A 22,639-nucleotide genomic window follows, 5' to 3' on the forward strand; every position below is an offset into this window, starting at 1 on the left:
ACACAATTACAAAACAATCAGTATCTTTCCTTCCTTATGATTGAAGTAAAAAACAATAGTATGCCCATTATATTTATAAAGCCTTTTGGAGTCATTTTTGCTATTGCTTTAGGATTTATTACTCTCGAAAAGAATGTTGGCAAGCAGACAGTGATGGAAACAATTAAGTGCTGGTCATTGCCAGGCAATTAAGCCAACAGGAAATAACAATGATATTACAGCAGGCAATATACCAATGATAGATGTGATGGCAGTATCGGCTGACTGCATGGTGAGAGTTGGCTGACAGCATGTTGTGGTGGCAGGCATAATGCGAAGGTGGCTGTTTATTTAAACTCTGGGCTGTACTGGATCTCGGACAAGAGTGGAAATGTCACGTACTGATTGCTATAGTGCTCAGAAGAAAAGAAGTCTTGAGCGATCTCCATGCAGTAATTCAAATGCCGAGCACCGGGATGAAAAGCAGAGAGTCCTATGCTAGGAGCTCTCTCCCCTAATGTTCTGCAGTTTCCTGTGAATGTGTCTACATGTTTGATTGTCCAGCATATGCTCTTTATGTCACCAATCAAATTATTTGGTAAAACCAGTTTTTGTTGCTGTTGATACTTTGTAATGCCCCATTTTCCCATAATAAAGAACATGCTTTCTAAGACTGTTCCTCTCTAAAAGCATTTCATGATTAGTACAGAATTTTTTTAGGAAGCAGTGTATTAGATATTCATTGCACACCTCGCTACACTTAATTTGTTGTCAGACTTGCAGTTTGGGTTCAAGAAGGAAGTAACATTAGAAAATGCTATTTATTCTTTTGTGTGTGAGACGCTAGCAGAACTAAACTATTTGTCGAGATCAGTAAGCATTTTATTTGGCTTAAGAAAACATTTGATTGCATGGACCATGCAGAACTTTTGCATACGTTGGGGCATTATGGGGTCAGGAGAAAGATTGAGCAATAGTTCACTTCATATCTGGCAAGTGGGAAGCTGAATATTTTCCTCCAGTGTCAACAAACAGAGGGGAGATATGAGTCTGATTGGGGTCTTGTAAAGTGCGGAGTATCATAGGATTCATTTCTCAGTCTATTGTTTTTCTTCACATATATCAAGATTTGCCTCTAAACATAACAGATGATTAAAAAAAGTTCTCTTTACTGGTGACATAAATGTTTGTGACAGACATGGAGTGTAATGCAAATGATGTAGCTAATGACAGTCAGTAAATCAGCACATGGCTTTCAGGAAACAAATTAATTCATAACTGCGATCAGAACACAATGCATAGAGTTTCTAATGTGGAACTCATATAAAAGCAAAATTTCATGGCACAAAGGTGGTCACACAGTGAGGTCAACCATCGTAAAGTCTTAGCACAGACGGTAAATAAAAAGCATTTTTGGAAGTATAAATATTGTTTGGAAAGTTGTGGCAGAGTATAAATAAATAATTTAGGAGTAAAGGTAACAACTCACTGAGTAGTAGAGACTTTGAGTCAGTGACAGGTGTATTGGAAGTATCTTATTCAAGATCTTGTGCAGAAACCTTATCCTGCTATCTTCACTATAAGAATAATCTTCATTGACTCAGACACTGAAATGGGAAGCCTTGTTTGCTTTCACTCTATTGTTTGCTAGGGTATGATATTTTAGGGCAAGTCTGTATACTCAGCAAGAATATTCTTAGTCCAGAAAAGGGCAGCAGACAGATCAGCTCAGCGGTGTCAGTTCATGAACTTTTTGTAGGCTGTTGTTCTGGTTTCTCGGGATTCTAACGCTGCCAACTTTGACAAACAGTGTACTCCAGCATGAAATTTGTTGTTAACAATATTTACTCAATCAGAAGAAACTGCAACATTCATTTATCAAACACTAGATGGAAAAAGATTTACATTTGGGTAACAATTCTTTCAGTATTGTACAGGAAAGTGTGCACTACATAGTAGTGTTCATTTTCAGTAGGCTTACAATAGGTCTGAAAAAAAAGAGCAATAAACCCCATGTCTTCAAATATTGGTTCAAAGATTTCCTTGTATGATACTCTTTCCATTCTGTACGGCAGTTCCTTACATTAATGGAGAACTTTTTTCTATAGTTTCAATGTTCACTGAATTTGCTTTATTGAAATTTGTTAAAAGGGTGGGGAACTCATTGTAGTCAGGTTCTTTGTATGATTTCTCTTTATGGTTATTATGAGATTATTAATTTGTTTATAGTATATGAATCCCATGAATCTATAAATGCAAGTAGGTCATTTGTGTTGTGTCCTAGGTACAAACTACCAAATGGAAAGTTGGAATTAATTACAACTTAGAAGATTTATTCTGAAAAGAAGGTGAAACATAACTCAGCATAATTACTCATGTCCAGGTTCGTAGCCAAAGTTCGTCTCCCGTAAGCACTATCACAGTAACAGAATTGTGACTTTGAGGAGACCTGCTCTGTACTCCAGGAGGCCCACCAGACAACTCCCATACCGGGCCATGTCGACATGACTTAATCACACGGGGATGCCTCCTGATTAGCTCTGTCAACTCCAGCAGTATGACTGCTACATCTTTTGTGGGGCCCCCACTGTGAGCACTTTGAAGTATGCCGTGCTGCTGCCACTGGAGCATTGGCATACGGTTCTCGAGAAGGCAGTGGCAGTGCCTTACATCTGTGGACTGCACTGTATGAACTCGTGGCACAACAGCCCTCCTCCCTGAATCTTCTTGACACCATGGAATAAGGGCATCCAAGGATATGGTAGGAGGAAGGAGCCATACGAAAACAATGTTCATGGTGCCCGCCAGCAGGAATGACGACATCAGTGGTGGAACCCTCGGAGACATCCATCAGCTCCATAGATGGCTGAAACCAGTACCAGCTGGTGGCTGCAACTGGGACTGCAACTGGTCCACTGGGTGGAGGGGGGCGGTGACTGGTGTGCTGCTACCAGAAGGGGTTGTCGCACTGCCGACCAGGTCTGGGATGGAAGGCCAGACCACTGAGACGGACTGCAGAGGCGGTGGGGGTGTTACTGCAGCTCCGTGTGATTCAAACCATGGAGAGTATGTGGGAAAAGAGCCGACAGCAGATTACTGACAGAAGTGGGAACAGAACTGATTACCATGACAGCAGAAGTCACCGTCAACTCTGTGAACAACATACCATGCATATTACAGTACTGGAAGCCATGCTGGATGATGACTGGAAGGAATGGAAGAAGACTGGATCCCCTAGCCCGTAGCGCTGCGAATGGTGCCTTGAAAGTTGGGGAATGCGGTGCCAGCAAATTAAGTAGTATGCAATGAGGCCGCCCATGGAATAACTCGGCCAGAGATTTCCTGGTGGCAGGAAGGGAATGGTAGGGGCAAAGGATGGTGAGGATTGCTTGCTCCCTAGATATTGTGTAATGAAGCTTGGTCATCTGAGACCTAAACATTTAAACAAATCTGTCGGTCTTGCTGTTTGACTGGGAGAGAAAGGAGCAGTCGTTATGTGCATAACACAATTGGCTTGACAAAACTTCACAGACGCGAACTGTGGCCCGTTGTTACTGACTAAAGTTTCTGGAAGTCCTTCATTGGAGAAGATACTCTGTAGGGCCCGGATGTTAGCTGAGCTTGTCATTGGAAGGACGATGGGAAATCGACTGAAGGTGTCGATGAGCAGAAGCCTTCGGATGTTCCAGATGGGACCCATAAAATTGACGTGAAGGCATTGCCTTGGCACTGAAAGTTTCAGCCAACTGAAGAAATGCTGCTTGGGCACTGCCTTGTTCTCAGCACAAGTACGATACTGTCCAGTCATATGTTCGATGTCTCGATCCAGGTCAGTCCAAGAGCAATGCTGATGGGCAAGTTACTTGGTTCTCACTACACCCCAATGTCCTTGATGAAGCAACTTCTAAACTATTTGGTACAAAGACCAAGGGATGATGACACTCTGCCTGACCATTCTCCATGTGCAGGAGAAGGACCACCAAGTGACTTGACAAGAAGTGACGGATGCCGAAGAAGCAGCAAACACTGGCCTGTCGAATCAAAGATCCCAAAGACGGCCATCCATCTCAAACATAATGGAGAGTCATGGCAAGTTCGGAATCCTTGGCTGACTCTTGAGCAATAAGTTTGGCATCCAGTGTAAATGCTTGAAGGGCTGACTGTTCTGCATCTTCAAATTGGAAACATGCAGCATCTGAGGAATCGAAGGCTGCATCCTGTCCTATGTAGAACCCGGGGAGGGTGTTCGCATTGGCATGTTTTGTGGTAACCTGAAACATAATGTCGTATTTTAGTTGGATAAAATGAGAGTCCGTCGCTGTAACTTTGATGCCTCTTTTTTCACGTTGAATGAAGATGTCAGTGGCTTGTGGTCAGTGACTAAGTAGAACTTTACCCTTACAAGTATTTATGGAATTTAGTCACTCCATATATGATTGCTAAGGCCTCTTTCTCCATCTGAGAATAGTTTCATTGGATAGGCATGAGCACATTAGACGCGAACATGATGGGGCATTCTACACCATCAACTCTGTGAGACAAGATCGCACCTATGCCATAAGAACTTGCATCAGTTGCCAAAAAAAGTGGCTTGTTTGGATATAATGCACAAGGCACCAATTGGAGAGAAGAGCTCGTTTAAGGCACTGAAATGCCTGGTCGCACCACCCTGCTAGAATAGTACTCCTTTATGCTGAAGCCTGTCTAGCAGAGTGACAATTTGGGTGGCGTCCTGGAGAAACTTGATTTTGTAAGACAGTTTGTCCATAACTGCCTGGCGTTCAGAAACATTCATAGGTGTAGGAAGCCATTGGCTGGCTTCTAAATCACGATGACTGAGATGGATACCCTGTTCATTTATTACATGTCTGAGATATTCAACTTCAGTGGCAAAGAACTCGTCCTTGCTTCTATTGTAATGCAAACCGATTCGGACACGACGTGAAATAACTGTTCTAAGTTTGATAAATGTTCCTCAGGAGGTCTACCAGGTACAACAATGTCATACAAACAGGGGCGAGCAGGATGGAACCTTTGCAACCAAATGGTTGAGAAACTGTTGGAACAGAGATTGGGCGGATGGTGTCCCATACAGAAGACGTTAAAACTAAAAGAGTCCGACTTGCATATTGATAACCATGAACTGTTTGCAAGCATTGTCCAGAGGCAGTGGAAGGTACACTTCAGTGAGATCAACTTTGGAAAAATACTTTCCTCCATTCAGGCGGTCCATCAAATCTTCAGGCCGAGGAAGTGGAAATAAATTAACTATTGCCTTGAAGTCAGCACAAAGTCATAACTTTGCAGTCTGTTTCTTTATCACCATCACTGGTGATGCCCACTGAGATTTTGAAATAGGCCGAATGACATAAGTGTCCTGTAGCCTACGCAATTCAGCCGCAACAGCGTCTTTGAGCGCATGTGGTACCGGCTAGGCTCTGTGAAACTTAGGCTGCTCATCCTGTTTAAGAGTGATATGGGCTTCGAACCCCTTAGCTTTACCGAGTCCCTCTTGAAAAATGTCAGGATATTTATCACAAAGTTTTGATATTTGGTCCTGAAATTGCTGTGGGGGGTATGTGAGTAGCTACTTGAAACACATTGTCCACAAGAAAAAAACCAAACAGTTCAAATGCGTCCATACCGAAAATTTTAGGTGAATTAAAAGATTCCAACAGTATAAAACAAACCGTGAGCATCTGACTTTTGTTACACACAGATAAACTACAAGTACCTAAGACTGAGATCTATGCACCACTGTATACAGACAATACTTTGGTACAGGGAGACGAGTGTGGGGAACTGAGGAGCTGATATGTTTGTTGGTTCAACATGGTGGTAGTAGCTCTCACATACTGTTGCAATCAAACCATTAAACCTTCGATGAACACATCAATAAACAATTTGTTTGCAGTCTTACTAGATTGTAGAGAAACTGACGTCAGCTGTGATGGAACTTTGTTCCGAAAGTCACTGTGACGTACCCGTCAACATTGTGTACCCAACTTCACATGTAAAAGGCTGTTATGTTGCTGTCTACACTCAGAGATTATCACATTAACTGCAAAACTGATTGCCTGATCTGAACCATTGCTACCTGACATTGACACAAAGTTCCCGATTCAAAGCATTGTCTGGAGAATCACCATTGGAGTCTACACAGCCACAACCAAGTGGGTCAGAGGCAACAGGTTGGGAGTCCAGGACCTGCAACGTCACCTGTGGTGGAAGATAGGAGTTCCAATAATACTCTCTGTGTAACTACTGACTGATTTGTGGTGGCTTTTGACACAATAGGGGTACACTGGGCAACTGAATCTGACTGTGGATGTTCCAGCCCAGTTACCGACAATGCATAGACATAGTTACGGCTGTAAACCACTGAATTCACCTGAGCACTACTGGAAGAGACAGTACTGATGCCCATATGCTGCTGTGTGTGATTAGACTTACTCAATTGATAAAACAATTGAAACATGACCCTGTTTACTGCACGTTAAACATGTACTGCTGTGGAATCAACAGTCCTTTCTTTTTTGTTGGATGCTACACTGCGTACAAGATTTATTACTTTCAGTATGGGACTTAGAGGAAAACCCAGACACAGTTTGAGCTTGTTTACATGAGCTGCAGTGCGCGCAAGCATCGCGACGCTGGTGTGGAGTGTTTACTGCACTGACACTTGCTTTGCATGGCTAGAACCGTTCCTTGTATTTTCAAGTGACACATAACACACAAATTCTGAAGACATGACCTGTTCCACATTGAAACTAACTTCATGACTGTCAGTATTGTTTAACACATCCTGGAGGGAAGGATTTTGATGGCGTAAGATAGCTGCACGTATTCTAGAGTCTGACAAGTTCTGCACTACTGTGTCATGTAACATTTGATCATTGAAATTTTTACTGCAATCACAGTTAAATCAATACTGTTGTAACAAGCCTGTCAGTTCCATGATACACTGATGAGTTGACTGATCGGAATGTTGATGTGGCCGAAAAAATTTGAGCCATGCAACTTCTTACTAACACTGTTGTTAAAAATAACTGTCTAGCAATGAGAGGATACAGTCCATCGACACCTGTCACGACAGTAGTCAGGACTAAGCTTCAGAAGAATGTTATTGGTATTGGTGCCTACAACCGATAAGAACAAATTTTTCTGTACGTCTTGTGACACATTATAGATGCTGAAATGTATCTCCAGCTGATGTTTATATATGTCTCGTTCCTCTTGCTGTGGGTCAAACTGATGAAATGGAGGTTTGACTGGAACTGGTAGTGCAGGCTGTGTTCGCTGTTGCTGCAGCTGAGTATTCAGGACGATGGACTGTTTTAATGCTGCAACAAAGTTGTTGATGTGCTGAGCCCGCAAATTACAAACTTCAGTAATGGGAACGACAGAGACAGGTTCTTGTTGTTTTGACATTTTAACAAACTGTTACTAAATATCTTATCATGAAAACAAGAACAGGGGGACAAAATACACAAGTGACAGCAGAGAACCACAAAATAGGAGCCGAGTGCAGTGTGCTGTCCTGAAAATGAAATATCTAAAAACCACAGAAGAAGAGAAAAAACTCACCAACTCAATTAACAGACACAGAAACACTATCAAATCATTGACAGATGAAAAAAAAAAAAAAATCCAAATCCCAAATCCCAGGACTGATTAGAAGCCTGGGAAATTTGTTGTGTTCCAGTTACGAACTACCAAAGGGAAAGTCAGAATTAATTACAACTTCAAAGATTTATTCTGAAAACAAGGCGAAACATAACTCATTGTAATCACTTGTGTCCAGGTCTGTAGCCAAAGTTCATCTCCCGTAATCACTATCACACTAATAGCGTCGCGACTGAGAGGAGACCTGCTCCATACTGCAGGAGGCCCAGTAGATGAATACCCTTCCAGGCCGCAGTGATGTGACTTAATTGCATGGGGTTGCCTCCTGATTGGCTCTGTCGACTCCAGTGGTATGACTGCTGCGTCTATTGTAGTGCCCCTGCTGTGAGCACTTTGATGTATGCCACACTGCTGCCACTGGAGTGTTGGCACATGGTGCTCGAGAAGGTGGTGGCCACGTCTTACGTGCAGCGACTGCACTGTATGAACGCATGGCACATAGTTTGTATGTGGAGTGAGAGTGTACAAAGTATACAAAAAATAATTGTAACAAAGCAGTAGCACAGTGTTACTAATGGTCATTAAAGCTTTTACAAGATATGCCAAGTTTAATGATATCTTTACAACCAAGTTTAATGATTTCTTTACAATATAACAAACAATAAATTTACACATGATTATGGAGAGTTATCTCACAAGTGGAGCATATTATCTTCACCAGTGCTCCAAATATGAAAGTAATTTATAATATTATGCTGCTCATGCAACCTATCAAATACTGTTTTCTGTCTCCTTAGCACCCCTACTTCCAGTGCACTGTCACATGGGTTGAGATCCAGGTGCAAGATGTACCATGGACCCATCCAACACATTTCCAATTCTGTTCCTATTGTAAAATTGTATCCTATCCCATCAGAGGGAGCGTTACGTGTGAAAACAGCCACATCATGTATCATACTAAATCTGTTGCAAGTGCTATGGCACTTTTTACACAGGCACGTATTGTTCCCAGAGTGGATCGGGGTCCTTTGGTTTGAAGCCGAGTGGAGGGTCTCACCTAGAGGCTTCGTCGACTCTGTGATAGTCTTGGCTGCAGATTTCTAGACTTGTGCTATTGGGTGGGGAATTGTAGGACGCCCCTAGATAGGTCAGGGGTGCACTACACAAAGGAAGCGGCTACTTGGGTAGCAGAGTACTTGTGGCGTGCACATGGGGGTTTTTTAGGCTAGGCAGTAGTGTGAGGTGTCCTGATGAACACTCACCAGTCGACGTGCAGGCAGGGAAATCAGGACGCACTCAGTGTAAAGACACTTTAGCTATCAAGATATTAGCAGCAAATTTTCGGAGTGTTCAGAATAAAGTTCCTGAATTTACTGCCCTCCAGGAAGCGTGTGGTGCGCAAATTATTCTCGGGACTGAGACCTGGCTGAACCCTGAGATAGGAAGTTCTAAAATATTTAGTGAGGGTTGAAACGTGTATCGGAAAGACAGATTAGACACTGTAGGAGGTGGTGTCTTCATTGCAGTTGACAAAAATATTGTGTCTACTGAGATCGAAGTAGAGTGTGATTGTGAAGTTATCTGGACACGTTTAACAGGGCTAGGAGAAATAAAGGTAATTGTTGGGTGTTATTACCGGCCACCAGGTTCCACTGTGACAGTTCTAGAATCATTCAAAGGGAGTCTCCATTCTGTATCGCAGAAATACCCGGATCATGCTATATTAGTCGGAGACGACTTCAACCTACCTAGTATAGACTGGGATGTCTATGGATTCATTACAGGTGGTACAGACAAGCCGTTGTGTGAATTACTTTTGAACACATTATCCGAGAACTGACTTGAGCGGCTAAATCGACAGCCAACGTGTAATGGAAATACTTTAGATCTGGTAGCCACGAACAGACCAGACCTCATCGACGGTGTCAGTGTTGAGACAGGGATTAGTGATCATGATGTTGTCATTACGACTATGGTTACGAAAGTTAAAAAGTCAGTCAAGAAGGCTAGGAGAGTATTCTTACTAGAAAGAGCAGATAAGCAGTTGTTAGCATCCTACTTAGTAAATGAATCGACTTCATTTACTTCCATTACGATGGATGTGGAAGAATTATGGGTAAATTTTAAACACATTGTAAATCACGCATTGGACAAGTATGTGCCGAAAAAGTGGGTTATGGACGGGAAAGACCCACCGTGGTTTAACAGAGCAATTCGGAGAATCCTCAGGAAGCAAAGACAGTTGCACTCGCGGTACATGAAAGATCGGGAGAATGAGGACAGGCAAGAGTTAGGAGATGCGTGCTGCTGTAAAAAGAGCAATGCATGAAGCATACAACCACTACCATCGTCATACCTTAGCAAAAGATCTTGCTGAAAACCCAAGTCTGGCCTGGCAACGGAAGACAGCAAAACGAAAGCTGAAATTTTAAATTTAGCATTTGAGAAATCTTTCACGCAGGAGGATCGTACAGACATACCGCCCTTTGAGTCTCGTATAGATTCCCGTATGGAGGACATAGTGGTAGACATCCCTGGGGTTGTGAAGCAGCTGAATGGGTTGAAAATAAATCAATCGCCAGGTCCTGATGGGATTCCAATTCAGTTTTACAGAGAGTACTGTACTGCATTGGCTCCTTACTTAGCTTGCATTTATCGCGAATCTCTTGCCCAACGTAAAGTCCCGAGCGACTGGAAAAAAGCGCAGGTGATGCCTGTATATAAGAAGGGTAGAAGGACGGATCCTCAAAATTACAGACCAATATCCTTAACATTGGTTTGTTGCAGGATTCTTGAACATATTCTCAGTTCAAATATAATGAATTTCCTTGAGACAGAGAAGTTGCTGTCCATGCATCAGCATGGCTTCAGAAAGCATCACTCCTGCGAAACGCAACTTGCTGTGGTGTACAGGAAGGTGTTGTCGTTGAGTGACTGCAGGAGGATACAAGATGACTTGGACAGGATTTGTGATTGGTGTAAAGAATGGCAGCTAACTCTAAATATAGATAAATGTAAATTAATGCAGATGAATAGGAAAAAGAATCCCGTAATGTTTGAATACTCCATTAGTAGTGTAGCGCTTGACACAGTCACGTTGATTAAATATTTGGGCGTAACATTGCAGAGCGATATGAAGTGGGACAAGCATGTAATGGCAGTTGTGGGGAAGGTGGATAGTTGTCTTCGGTTCATTGGTAGAATTTTGGGAAGATGTGGTTCATATGTAAAGGAGACCGCTTATAAAACACTAATACGACATATTCTTGAGTACTGCTTGAGCATTTGGGATCCCTATCAGGTCGGATTGAGGGAGGACATAGAAGCAATTCAGAGTCGGGCTGCTAGACTTGTTACTGGTAGGTTTGATCATCATGCGAGTGTTACGGAAATGCTTCAGGAACTCGGGTGGGAGGCTCTAGAGGAAAGGAGGCGTTCTTTTCGTGAATCGCTACTGAGGAAATTTAGAGAACCAGCATTTGAGGCTGACTGCACAACAATTTTACTGCTGCGAACTTATATTTCGCTGAAAGACCACAAAGATAAGATAAGAGAGATTAGGGCTCATACAGAGGCATATAGGCAGTCATTTTTCCCTCGTTCTGTTTGGGAGTGGAACAGGGAGAGAAGATGCTAGTTGTGGTACGAGGTACCCTCCGCCACGCACCATATGGTGGATTGCAGAGTATGTATGTAGATGTAGATGTAGAGTAGGCATAATCACCAACCAGTTTTCATGGGTCCCTCCAGTGTAGTTTTAGTCCCACAGTCAGCCTGCTGTCAGATCTCCAAGAGTCTCTCTTCTACACTGAATCCTCCTACCTCACTCCCCACCTCTACCCATCAGCTTCTTGCTCCTCACTCTGCTCTTCTTATTTGTGTTCGATTTATAGCTCTGTAAGTGAAGAAATTTTTCACTGCACTGTTCTATCAGTAGCCCCTCTGCTCTTCAAGTCAACCATCACTTACTATTTCTACTTTCAAATAAACATTTATTATCTCTTGTGTATTTGGCATGAAGTTTGTTGTCAAGCATCAGGTGCTATTTGAAAATAACAGTAGAAATCGTGAATATAACAGTGGAACAAAACTAGCCTCCATTATCCACATCTTAATCTTACTCTTGCACAGGACGGAGTAAAGTGTGCAGTGATAAAAAATATTTGACCACCTCCCTTTTGGACTAAAGATGCTGACAGATGAAAATTTCAAAAAGAAATTGCAATTATTTCTACTTAACAAATGTCTGCACTACATAGATGAATTTTTGAGTGTATAGTAGAAGTGTGGTTGGGTTACATTTACCAAACTTTTTTGTAGATTAAGAAAACAAAAAATTCAATTATGTACATTGTCAGAATGTAGTCATGTCTTCACAGGAAGAAATGAATGTTTTTTTTTGAACCTGCTGACATGTTCCACGTTGTGGCAAGTTGTTGTGAATATGATTTGTGGAACACAAAAATGAACTGAGCTAAGCTGTTACCAGGTAGCACTTTCTACCAGCATACTTTTATTTTTTTTTTCACCGTGCAGTGGAATACTATGTCAGTTGTGAAGGCAACTTTATGAGTGGTTACAATTATAGTTACATTAGAATGACCATGACTGTTATTAGCTGATAGTTACATGAAACATTTTTACTTGTTGCCACTAGCATAACGTCTGGTTCTGTTCTGTACTTTATAAATTTATAAAAAAAAATTTGAGTGTTTTATTTCTCACCCGATCACAGATTTTATTTGTTTTGTTTGTTAAATACCTTGAAACTTGTCTGTAAGGTATTTTGAGCAGTGTGAGGAATGAATTTCATTGACATATAGTTTTCCTTCACACATTTATAAACTCTCTCTCTCTCTGGAATATGTCCATCTCCAAGTTTTGAATTATGTACTCTTCTGACATGTTCTCATTGTCTTTCCCTTACAGGTACTGGTATCAGTAATAGGTGCAACAGCTTCATCTCTGCGCAGCTTGACTCCTGATACTTTAGTATCAGCTGTTACACCATTAGTGATGCGATTAGCTCGCGAAGCAGCAAAAGAAGGATCACCTGTGCTTATAGCCCTTGCCACTCATTATGGAGATCTCTGTCATGGACTGAAAGGTTCTAAACTGACTTATTAGTAGAAAGAAATTATTGTTAATGGTAATCAGAATTGATTTAGAATTTTTGTTTCCTTATGTAATGAGGTGAAGTTGTAAATATAGTAAAAACAGATAAACTATTACTAACATATTGAAACAACAGTTAGGTCTACTGTTACTAAAAATGAGGGACAATGTTCTAAATTTTTAAAAATAGTCCTGTAAGGCCTGTTTAGACAGTGAATTGCGGGGGGGGGGGGGGGGGGGGGGTGTAAGAATAAAGAGGACAATGCTTGCTCTGTCCACAGAACTCAATAAACCACATGTGATTCCCAGCTCAGCTCAAATAGTGAACACTTCAGTGAACTCGGGCTGGGGGCAGGTCACCACCACTTATTGGAGACTACGCTTATTCTTCAGTGATCACTGATGAGTGTAAGGGTGAAACATTGTGTGTCACAAAACAGGTATCTTGCTGGGTAGCAAGGATGGTACAAATCTTTATGAAGAAAACTCTCAACCTCAGTGTATATTCAGTATTCAGTATTCAGTTTATTAAACACTGACCACTTACAGCGGAATAGGTCTGAACATTAAATATACAATTAACAATGACTTTACAGTAAAGTTTTTACAATTTAATTCCTTTTCTTTTGGGAATATTCTGTTTGAGTAACCAGTCATAAACCTTACGTTTGAAAATATTACTGGTCAGTGACCGAGCAGATGCTGGAAGTTTGTTGAAGAGTTTTAAACTCATTATTTTGTGTGAGTCTGTGTCTTGGTATTTCAAAGTCCAGTTTGCCTCTGGTGTTGTGGGGATGTATGTTCTCTCTGGTCTCGAACTCATTTATTTTGCTTTTGACATAAAGCAGTGCTGTGTAGATGTATATATTCACAACAGTTAATATCGTGCTTGATAAAGAGGGGGCGACAGTGTTCCTTGGGCTTAACTTTGCTCATTATTCTGATTACTTTTTTTTGAATTTTCAGAATTTCACTGACAAAGTGAGAATGTCCCCATAACAATATGCCATAGGAAATGTGTGACCGAAAGAGGCCAAAATATACCACCTTTAGATACTCATCAGTGACTACATCTGTCAGTTTCCAGATGAGATAACACACTCTTGCTATTTTCTTGCAGATATGGCTAATGTGTACCTCCCAGTTTAATTTTGAATCAATGTGGAATCCTAACAATTTTAGTGATTTGCTTTCAACAGCTGTAGTTAAACCCAGAATTAGTTCTTGTGTTTTATCAGGATTACACAGGAGTTTATTAGAAGAAAACCAATCCATTACTAGTTATAGTTTTTCCTGTGTTGCCTGATGCAGTTCTGTTGTGTCATGGTGTGTATTGAGCAATGTTGTATCATCTGCATAACACACAATTGAATTTGCTCCTACGTGGTAAGGTAAGTCATTAATTGCAATGATGAACAGAAAAGGACCTAGGACCGAGCCCTGAGTCACTCCAGTCCGAACTTCCTTCAGTGAGGAGCATCTATTTTTAATTGATACAAACTGTCTCCTGTTACTTAAGTATGATTTGATTACATCCAAAGATGGTTTGTGTATGCCATAAAATTCCAGTTTTGCAAGTAGGGTGTTAGATGGTATGCAGTCGAAGGCTTTGCTAAGATCACAAAGTACGACTGATACTAGATCCTTATTTTCGAATGCCGTTTACACCTGGTTAACAACTTCAGTGACAGCAGTAGTGGTATTTTTACCATGTTGATATGCAAACTGTCTGTTGGAGAGGAGATCATGCTTATCAAAATAGTTATTTAGTTGACTGTACATTACATATTCAAAAAATTTAGAGAAAATTGGGACAATAGAAACTGGGTGATAGTTTTGGGGCAGATGCTTATCTCTCTTTTTAAAGACTGGTATCACTTGAGCAGTTTTGAGTGCATCTGGGAAAACTCCAGATTCTAAACACATATTAAAAATGAAAGAAACAGGTTGACAGATAAGGTGTATTATTTTTTTTCATTACATAGTTAGAAAACCAATAACAGTCCATACTTTTGGAGTTGATGAACCTTGCCACAGCTTTTACAATATCCTCTGGGGTGACAACATTCCAATGGAAAGTCTACATCCTATGGGGCACAGCACCAAGATGATCTAGTGCACAAGTGCCATTTTGCTTGATTTTGTTTTTCAGCTCGCTCACTGAGGTTAGGAAGTAATTATTTATTTCTTCTGGGACCAGCATTGCATCTTGTGTATGGGTTTGTGAATTATATTGGTTGATGATATCCAATGCTGCTTTACATTTGTTGGCAGCACTTTCAATGTAATGTTCACATGCTTGTTTTTTTTGGCCAAGGACAGTTTGTCTTTGTAGATTTTTTTACATTTTAGATAAGCTCTATAGGAAGTATTATCTAGCTTAGGTCCTTGTTTACAAGAATTTTTATATATTCTGTACAGTCTGAGCATCTCCTCCCTAGTGAGAGCTAGCTCATCTGTATACCATTTTAGCTGTTTGTTTTTCTGTTTATGCTTAGGGCTACTTTTGATTAATGGTGAGCAGGAGTACCATACCTCTATGAGTATTTCCAGGAAGTTGTTAAACACCATTTCACCAGCACCCTTCTCAGGTTGTGTGTTGTATACAAAGTCCCAGTTAACATAAGATATTCTGTCAATAAATAAATTAATATATCCATCTTTCTGCCCTCTTACCCATGTAGCATTAGACTTGACTCTGATTTAGGCAACTGATCACAGGAGAATGTTAAAATCAATGCTTCATGATCAGCTATGGCTCCACTGGCAAGTCTGACGTCATACATATCTCTAGAAAAATTTACTATAATATTATCTAAGCACGCCTTATCCCGTGTTGGTGTGTAATTTGTACATTGTAAATTTAGTGATCTTAAGATATTAAAAAACGTTCTAGTAACATGTTCATCACTGTTGGACATTTCAATCTTGAAATCACCACAGATAATTAGTTTTATGTTAGATTTTAGTATTTTCCTCATAAGGTGCTCAAATCTTTTGAAAAATGTATTTACCTCTCCTCCTGGTGATCTACACTCCTGGAAATTGAAATAAGAACACCGTGAATTCATTGTCCCAGGAAGGGGAAACTTTATTGACACATTCCTGGGGTCAGATACATCACATGATCACACTGACAGAACCACAGGCACATAGACACAGGCAACAGAGCATGCACAATGTCGGCACTAGTACAGTGTATATCCACCTTTCGCAGCAATGCAGGCTGCTATTCTCCCATGGAGACGATCGTAGAGATGCTGGATGTAGTCCTGTGGAACGGCTTGCCATGCCATTTCCACCTGGCGCCTCAGTTGGACCAGCGTTCGTGCTGGACGTGCAGACCGCGTGAGACGACGCTTCATCCAGTCCCAAACATGCTCAATGGGGGACAGATCCGAAGATCTTGCTGGCCAGGGTAGTTGACTTACACCTTCTTGAGCACGTTGGGTGGCACGGGATACATGCGGACGTGCATTGTCCTGTTGGAACAGCAAGTTCCCTTGCCGGTCTAGGAATGGTAGAACGATGGGTTCGATGACGGTTTGGATGTACCGTGCACTATTCAGTGTCCCCTCGACGATCACCAGTGGTGTACGGCCAGTGTAGGAGATCGCTCCCCACACCATGATGCCGGGTGTTGGCCCTGTGTGCCTCGGTCGTATGCAGTCCTGATTGTGGCGCTCACCTGCACGGCGCCAAACACGCATACGACCATCATTGGCACCAAGGCAGAAGCGACTCTCATCGCTGAAGACGACACGTCTCCATTCGTCCCTCCATTCACGCCTGTCGCGACACCACTGGAGGCGGGCTGCACGATGTTGGGGCGTGAGCGGAAGACGGCCTAACGGTGTGCGGGACCGTAGCCCAGCTTCATGGAGACGGTTGCGAATGGTCCTCGCCGATACCCCAGGAGCAACAGTGTCCCTAATTTGCTGGGAAGTGGCGGTGCGGTCCCCTACGGCACTGCGTAGGATCCTACGGTCTTGGCGTGCATCTGTGCGTCGCTGCGGTCCGGTCCCAGGTCGACGGGCACGTGCACCTTCCGCCGACCACTGGCGACAACATCGATGTACTGTGGAGACCTCACGCCCCACGTGTTGAGCAATTCGGCGGTACGTCCACCCGGCCTCCCGCATGCCCACTATACGCCCTCGCTCAAAGTCCGTCAACTGCACATACGGTTCACGTCCACGCTGTCGCGGCATGCTACCAGTGTTAAAGACTGCGATGGAGCTCCGTATGCCACGGCAAACTGGCTGACACTGACGGCGGCGGTGCACAAATGCTGCGCAGCTAGCGCCATTCGACGGCCAACACCGCGGTTCCTGGTGTGTCCGCTGTGCCGTGCGTATGATCATTGCTTGTACAGCCCTCTCGCAGTGTCCGGAGCAAGTATGGTGGGTCTGACACACCGGTGTCAATGTGTTCTTTTTTCCATTTCCAGGAGTGTATATAAGCTGAAAATTATAGTATTCTGTACGTTTAGTCTTATACAGCTAAATTCTCCATCTAGTTCTGCACAGTAAGAGCTAACATCTATTTTCGTAAACATTGTACTATCTTTAACAAATTTTGGGACACCTCCATTCTTTCTTTGACTTCTGCACATAATGTCTCCAACAGCATACCCTTGAGGAACAAAATATTGTACTTGATCTTCTGTCAGCCAATGTTCTGAGATACAAACAACATCAACGTTTTCAATACTGCAAAAATGTTCTAATTGTAATACTTTGTTCCTAATGCAGCAAATGTTCATTTGCATCACAGTAACAGATTTATCTTTATTGTTTATTGCCTGTGAACACTCTCTCATTCGAATGTCGCTTTTAGCACCTAGTTCAAGTACAGGAGGTTTATTACCCACCAATTCACAGACTTTTATACTAAAAAATTACGTACATTCCAGGTATTACTCAAACCACTACTTTCGTAGATCTTTGTATTCCGTGTGAGTCTTCCTTTAATTATTTCATTGACACGTTCGCACACAAACTTTTTCCCTTCATAGTTTAGGTGGTGCCCATGTCTGGTGTGAAGGTTACACTGCAGTTTACTTATATCGACCACAGCACAATTTGCATATTCAGAGCACAGTTTCTTTATTTTAATATTCGTTCTTCGAATTTCTTTATTAATGCACGAACTATAGATTAGATCGTGCCTATGAGGCACTGTAGCAACAACTGTATTCCTTGATTTATTTTTTTCTAGAAAGTTCTGAAGCACTTTTACGCAGACCTCTGCTTCATTTTTCGCGACATCATTTGATCCCGTTATGCATACGACAAAGTCATTTTCTTGCGTGGATTTTGTTTGAATGCAAGGGTCTAAAACCTGTTTAGTTCCCGCTCCAGGTTTAACAACACTGGTCACTGCTAAGTCTCAATTTATTTCTTGAAACATACTTGATAAATTCCTGCCAGGGCTGTCTGTTAGAAAAAGCACACTGTTCTTTTTACCTGTTGTTCCCCGTTTATCAACATTTTTCCCAGAGTGATTATTCGTTTTCAGCGCATTGTCTTTTGAATGGTCTGGATATTTTACACTGTCTTTAACACCGTCACTGGACTGCAGAACACCGTATTTGTTTTTATCCGTAAATGTAACTGCTGTTGCAAAGTTCGTTTTTATTTTTCCAGCTAAAGTCCTACCTTTGTGTCTCACATCTGTCCACTCGGACGATTTGTGCCTTTCGTCAGGTGCCACTTTGCTAGATTTGTTCTTTGACCGTAGTTCCCAATTTTCATTCTTGAGTGTGGTGATTTTGCTTCTTAAAGTGTTGACTAAGAATTGTAGACCTGCAACTCGTTCTCTTAAATTTGTTATTTCGACGTTACAATTCTTGCAAACTCCCTTTTTTAGCACATAACTGTAACTTTTTCTCGTATTAGAGTTACACACTTCTACACTCGTGGCCAACTCGAATACTACCAAGTGCCAATGGGATGAAGCAGTCATTACTTGGCACCGCTGTGGCACTTGCTGCACCTTAGTTGCATTAGACTTATCCAGATAATATGGGACTCTTGGATTAACCATTGTTTCACTAGATGCTCATGTGATGTCAAATGCATCTTGCATTGCATGGAAACACTCTCAGCTGTTCTGGTGACCTGTTGGGTGATATTCCTACCAATGCAACCAAAAGATCTTTTGAAGATAGTCCTATGAGTATTTAAGGTCTTAAAATAGCTATGAATGTTTTTATTGCAATGAGAAGAGAAGGTAACAGTGTATTTTAAAAGATTTCATCATTGTATACTCATATAGCTTTGCATACCACTGGAACACTTAAATCTGTAAAAAGACTTAGGAATGGTACATTGCTTTGTAGAAGTATTTACTTCTCAGCAAATTGAGAAGATACAAAATGCAGAAATGGTTATTAACTACCCCATTGTAACGGAGCTTCACAACAGCCAGGATTTCAACAAGGATGTTGCTTTCTGTAGTGAACTGATTGTAATGGAGCTTCAGTAATTGTAAGTTACGTGGGAAAAAGATGATGTAACTGGTCTTAGAAAAATTAAAAAGAGAGTAAATGGCAAGCCAGAGGAAGCAGCAGTATTTATGTTTATTTTTAATTTACTGGTGTTGCCAGAATACATCATAGCTGGTTTCCACAGGATGAAGGTAAGATTTGGTGTGTCCATATTGATGAGTTGCTTTAAATACCAGCATTGTTGACGTTTCAAGCAGGGGGGGAAAAAGTATACAATAATAATTGGACATGCACCTACAAATGACAAGAACAGGAAAGACAAGAAAGTTGCAGATAGTTTCTGGGAAGAGCTAGATGTTACACAGAAAAACATACCATATAGACATGTAAAGATACTCGTAGGAGATTATAATGCACAGATTGGAAGAGAGAAGCAACATAAAGGAGTAGTGGGCAAGTACCCTGCACACCAGCAGACAAACAAAAATGGAACAAGACTAATTGAACTGTGTCCAGAACACAAAATGAGATTGATGACAACGCACTTCAGGGCCAAACTGTGTAAGAAAAAGATATGGGCAAACCCAGGCACCCGCCTTGGGGAATTCCAAATTGACCACATAGCAATCAGCTGGACAAATGCTAAAGAGATCATGAAGTCAGGAAGTACACAAGAATAGAATCGGATCACTATCTTACAGAAGTTAAGTGCCTTTGGATTCCAAACAGGGACAGACTGCCACAGACAAAGAGAAGAACAGAAAACATAAAAGTAGACAGAGACAAATTAAGACACAATTGATCCAGATATGAAGAAGGAATTGAATCATTCAGTGAATGGGATGACATGAAGCAAAATATGGTGAAACAGGCTTAGCTTTTGTAACCACTTGTACTGGTATCCTGAATAGCCTTTTTTAAATTAATAGTTCTGTTATGCACAATAAGATCTTTATTTGTTGTCATTTATAAGCTCATGTTGTTGTTGTTGTTGTTGTTGTTGTCTTCAGTCCTGAGACTGGTTTGATGCAGCTCTCCATGCTACTCTATCCTGTGCAAGCTTCTTCATCTCCCAGTACCTACTGCAGCCTACATCCTTCTGAATCTGCTTAGTGTATTCATCTCTTGGTCTCCCTCTATGATTTTTACCCTCCACGCTGCCCTCCAATACTAAATTGGTGATCCCTCAATGTCTCAGAACATGTCCTACCAACCGATCCCTTCTTCTAGTCAAGTTGTACACAAGCTCCTCTTCTCCCCAATTCTATTCAGTACCTCCTCATTAGTTATGAGATCTACCCATCTAATCTTCAGCATTCTTCTGTAGCACCACATTTCGAAAGTTTCTATTCTCTTCTTGTCTAAACTATTTATCGTCCATGTTTCACTTCCATACATGGCTACACTCGATACAAATACTTTCAGAAACGACTTCCTGACATTTAAATCTATACTCGATGTTAACAAATTTTTCTTCTTCAGAAACGCTTTCCTTGCCATTGCCAGTCTACATTTTATATCCTCTCTACTTTGACCATCATCAGTTATTTTGCTCCCCAAATAGCAAAACTCTTTTACTACTTTAAGTGTCTCATTTCCTAATCTAATTCCCTCAGCATCACCCGACCCTATTCGACTACATTCCATTATGTAAAGGAAGAAAAGAAATGGAAGCCCTGTTGGTGGAACAAGGAATGTGAGGAAGCGGTAGAGACTCTCAGGAAAGCCTGGAGAGACTGGAGCAGCAAGAAGGACCCGGAAAAATGGGAAGTTTTCTTAGGAGCAAGAAAGGAAGTGGCCTGAACAATAAGATGGACCAGAAGACAGAAGATGAAGCAGGAACTGGATGAGATTGAGACCAACTTCAGGAAAAACAACAGCAGACACTTTTTCGGGAAATTTAAAAAGAGTCCTAGTGGATACAGGGGTAGAGAACTGTTTATAAGAGATAAGAAAGGGGAGCTGGCTGTTAGTGCGAAGGAGAACTGTCAGATTTTTACAGAGCACTTTCATGACCTGCTGAACTGTGAACCACCTGAAGAAGAGCTGGAACTGGGGACTGACATAGGGGAGAGAGAGAGAGAGAGAGAGAGAGAGAGAGAGAGAGAGAGAGAGAGAGAGAGAGAGAGAGACACCCTCCAACCAGGGATGAAGTCGCACAGGCCATAAGCGATCTAAAGAATAATAAGACAACTGGAGAAGATGGTATAGCAGTTGAGATGATAAAGTGGGGAGGCAACGAAGCAATATACAACATGACCAACATAATTCACCAGATCTGGAGAGCAAAAAAGTCGCCAGAAGGATGGAAGAACGCAATTGTAGTACCAATATGTAAGAAGGGGGACAAGAGAGATGCAAACAACTACAGAGGAATATCGGTACTAGAGGTCAGATACAAGGTGCTGTCAAAACTGTTGCTGAAGAGAGTAGAACAACAGGTAGAAAGCACAGTTGGTGACTACCAAGTGGGATTCAGGAAGGGAAGAGGTTGTATAGAACAGATATTTATCCTGAAGCAACTGATAGAACATAGAGCCTTAAAAAACAAAAAGACAGTAATAACCTTTCTTGACTTCACAAAGGCATATGACTCCATCGACAGATTGACTCTTGTTAGGATCCTGAAGAACAGAGGATGTGATGGAACTACACAAGAACTCATAAAAGAAATTCTGACAGACACAAAAGCAAGGGTGAGACTCAGAGGAGCACTGTCAGAAGAATTTGAGATCAAGACTGGTGTTAAACAGGAAGATGGATTGTCACCTTTGTTGTTCAGTATAGCACTGGACGAAGAGATCAGGCAGTGGAGAGCAATAAACAAGGAAATGGGAATAACAAATACCCATGTGGGGGACAAAAAGAACAACAGGGCTCAAGTGGACTGCCTAGCCTTTGCAGATGACTTAGCAATAGTAAGTGAGACGGAAGAAGACGCAAAGACACAACTCGACAGCTTAAGTAAGGTTGCCAGAAAGGTGGGACTGAGGATCGCCTATAACAAGATGAAGACATTAAATACCACTGCAGACTGGCAGACTGGGAAACACCGGAAGGCACTGTGCAAATGGTGGACAAATTTAAATACCTGGGAGAATTTATAACAGGAAGGAACAGCAGCAAGGAGGGGATAACAGAGAGGATAAAGAAGATGAGGCCAGTCTTCTGCATGATGATAGAGATATACAATAAAAAGAATATATCCTCAGAGGCAAAGATAAGCCACTAAAAGGCAACAGTGAGGAATGCAGTATTATATGCCGCTGAGATGTTGACACTAGGAAGAAATGGGGCAGAACAACTAGAGAAAGAAGAGAGAAAAATACCGAGAAAAATACTAGGCCCCAAAAGAGATGGATGCGAAGACCTAGGGAAGAATTGTACCGGAACATGAGAACAATATCCAGGGAAATCAGATTCAAAAGGGGAAGGTTTGCTGGACATGTAATTAGGATGAGTATGGAC

At 41.6% G+C, this 22,639-nt stretch overlaps 1 protein-coding gene across 3 annotated transcripts in view; it reads left to right on the forward strand.

Moving 5' to 3' along the window:
• Window positions 1-22,639, forward strand: part of LOC126194934 (uncharacterized) — a 274,312-nt gene that overhangs the window by 60,070 nt on the left and 191,603 nt on the right. For all 3 annotated transcript variants that reach the window (XM_049933315.1, XM_049933317.1, XM_049933316.1), the window contains exon 6: window positions 12,535-12,712. In XM_049933315.1, coding sequence (XP_049789272.1) covers window positions 12,535-12,712 — 178 coding nt within the window. The remainder of the gene's footprint in view (window positions 1-12,534; window positions 12,713-22,639) is intronic.

Source organism: Schistocerca nitens, chromosome 7 (assembly GCF_023898315.1).
Source record: "Schistocerca nitens isolate TAMUIC-IGC-003100 chromosome 7, iqSchNite1.1, whole genome shotgun sequence".
In the NCBI taxonomy this organism is placed as follows: domain Eukaryota; kingdom Metazoa; phylum Arthropoda; class Insecta; order Orthoptera; family Acrididae; genus Schistocerca; species Schistocerca nitens.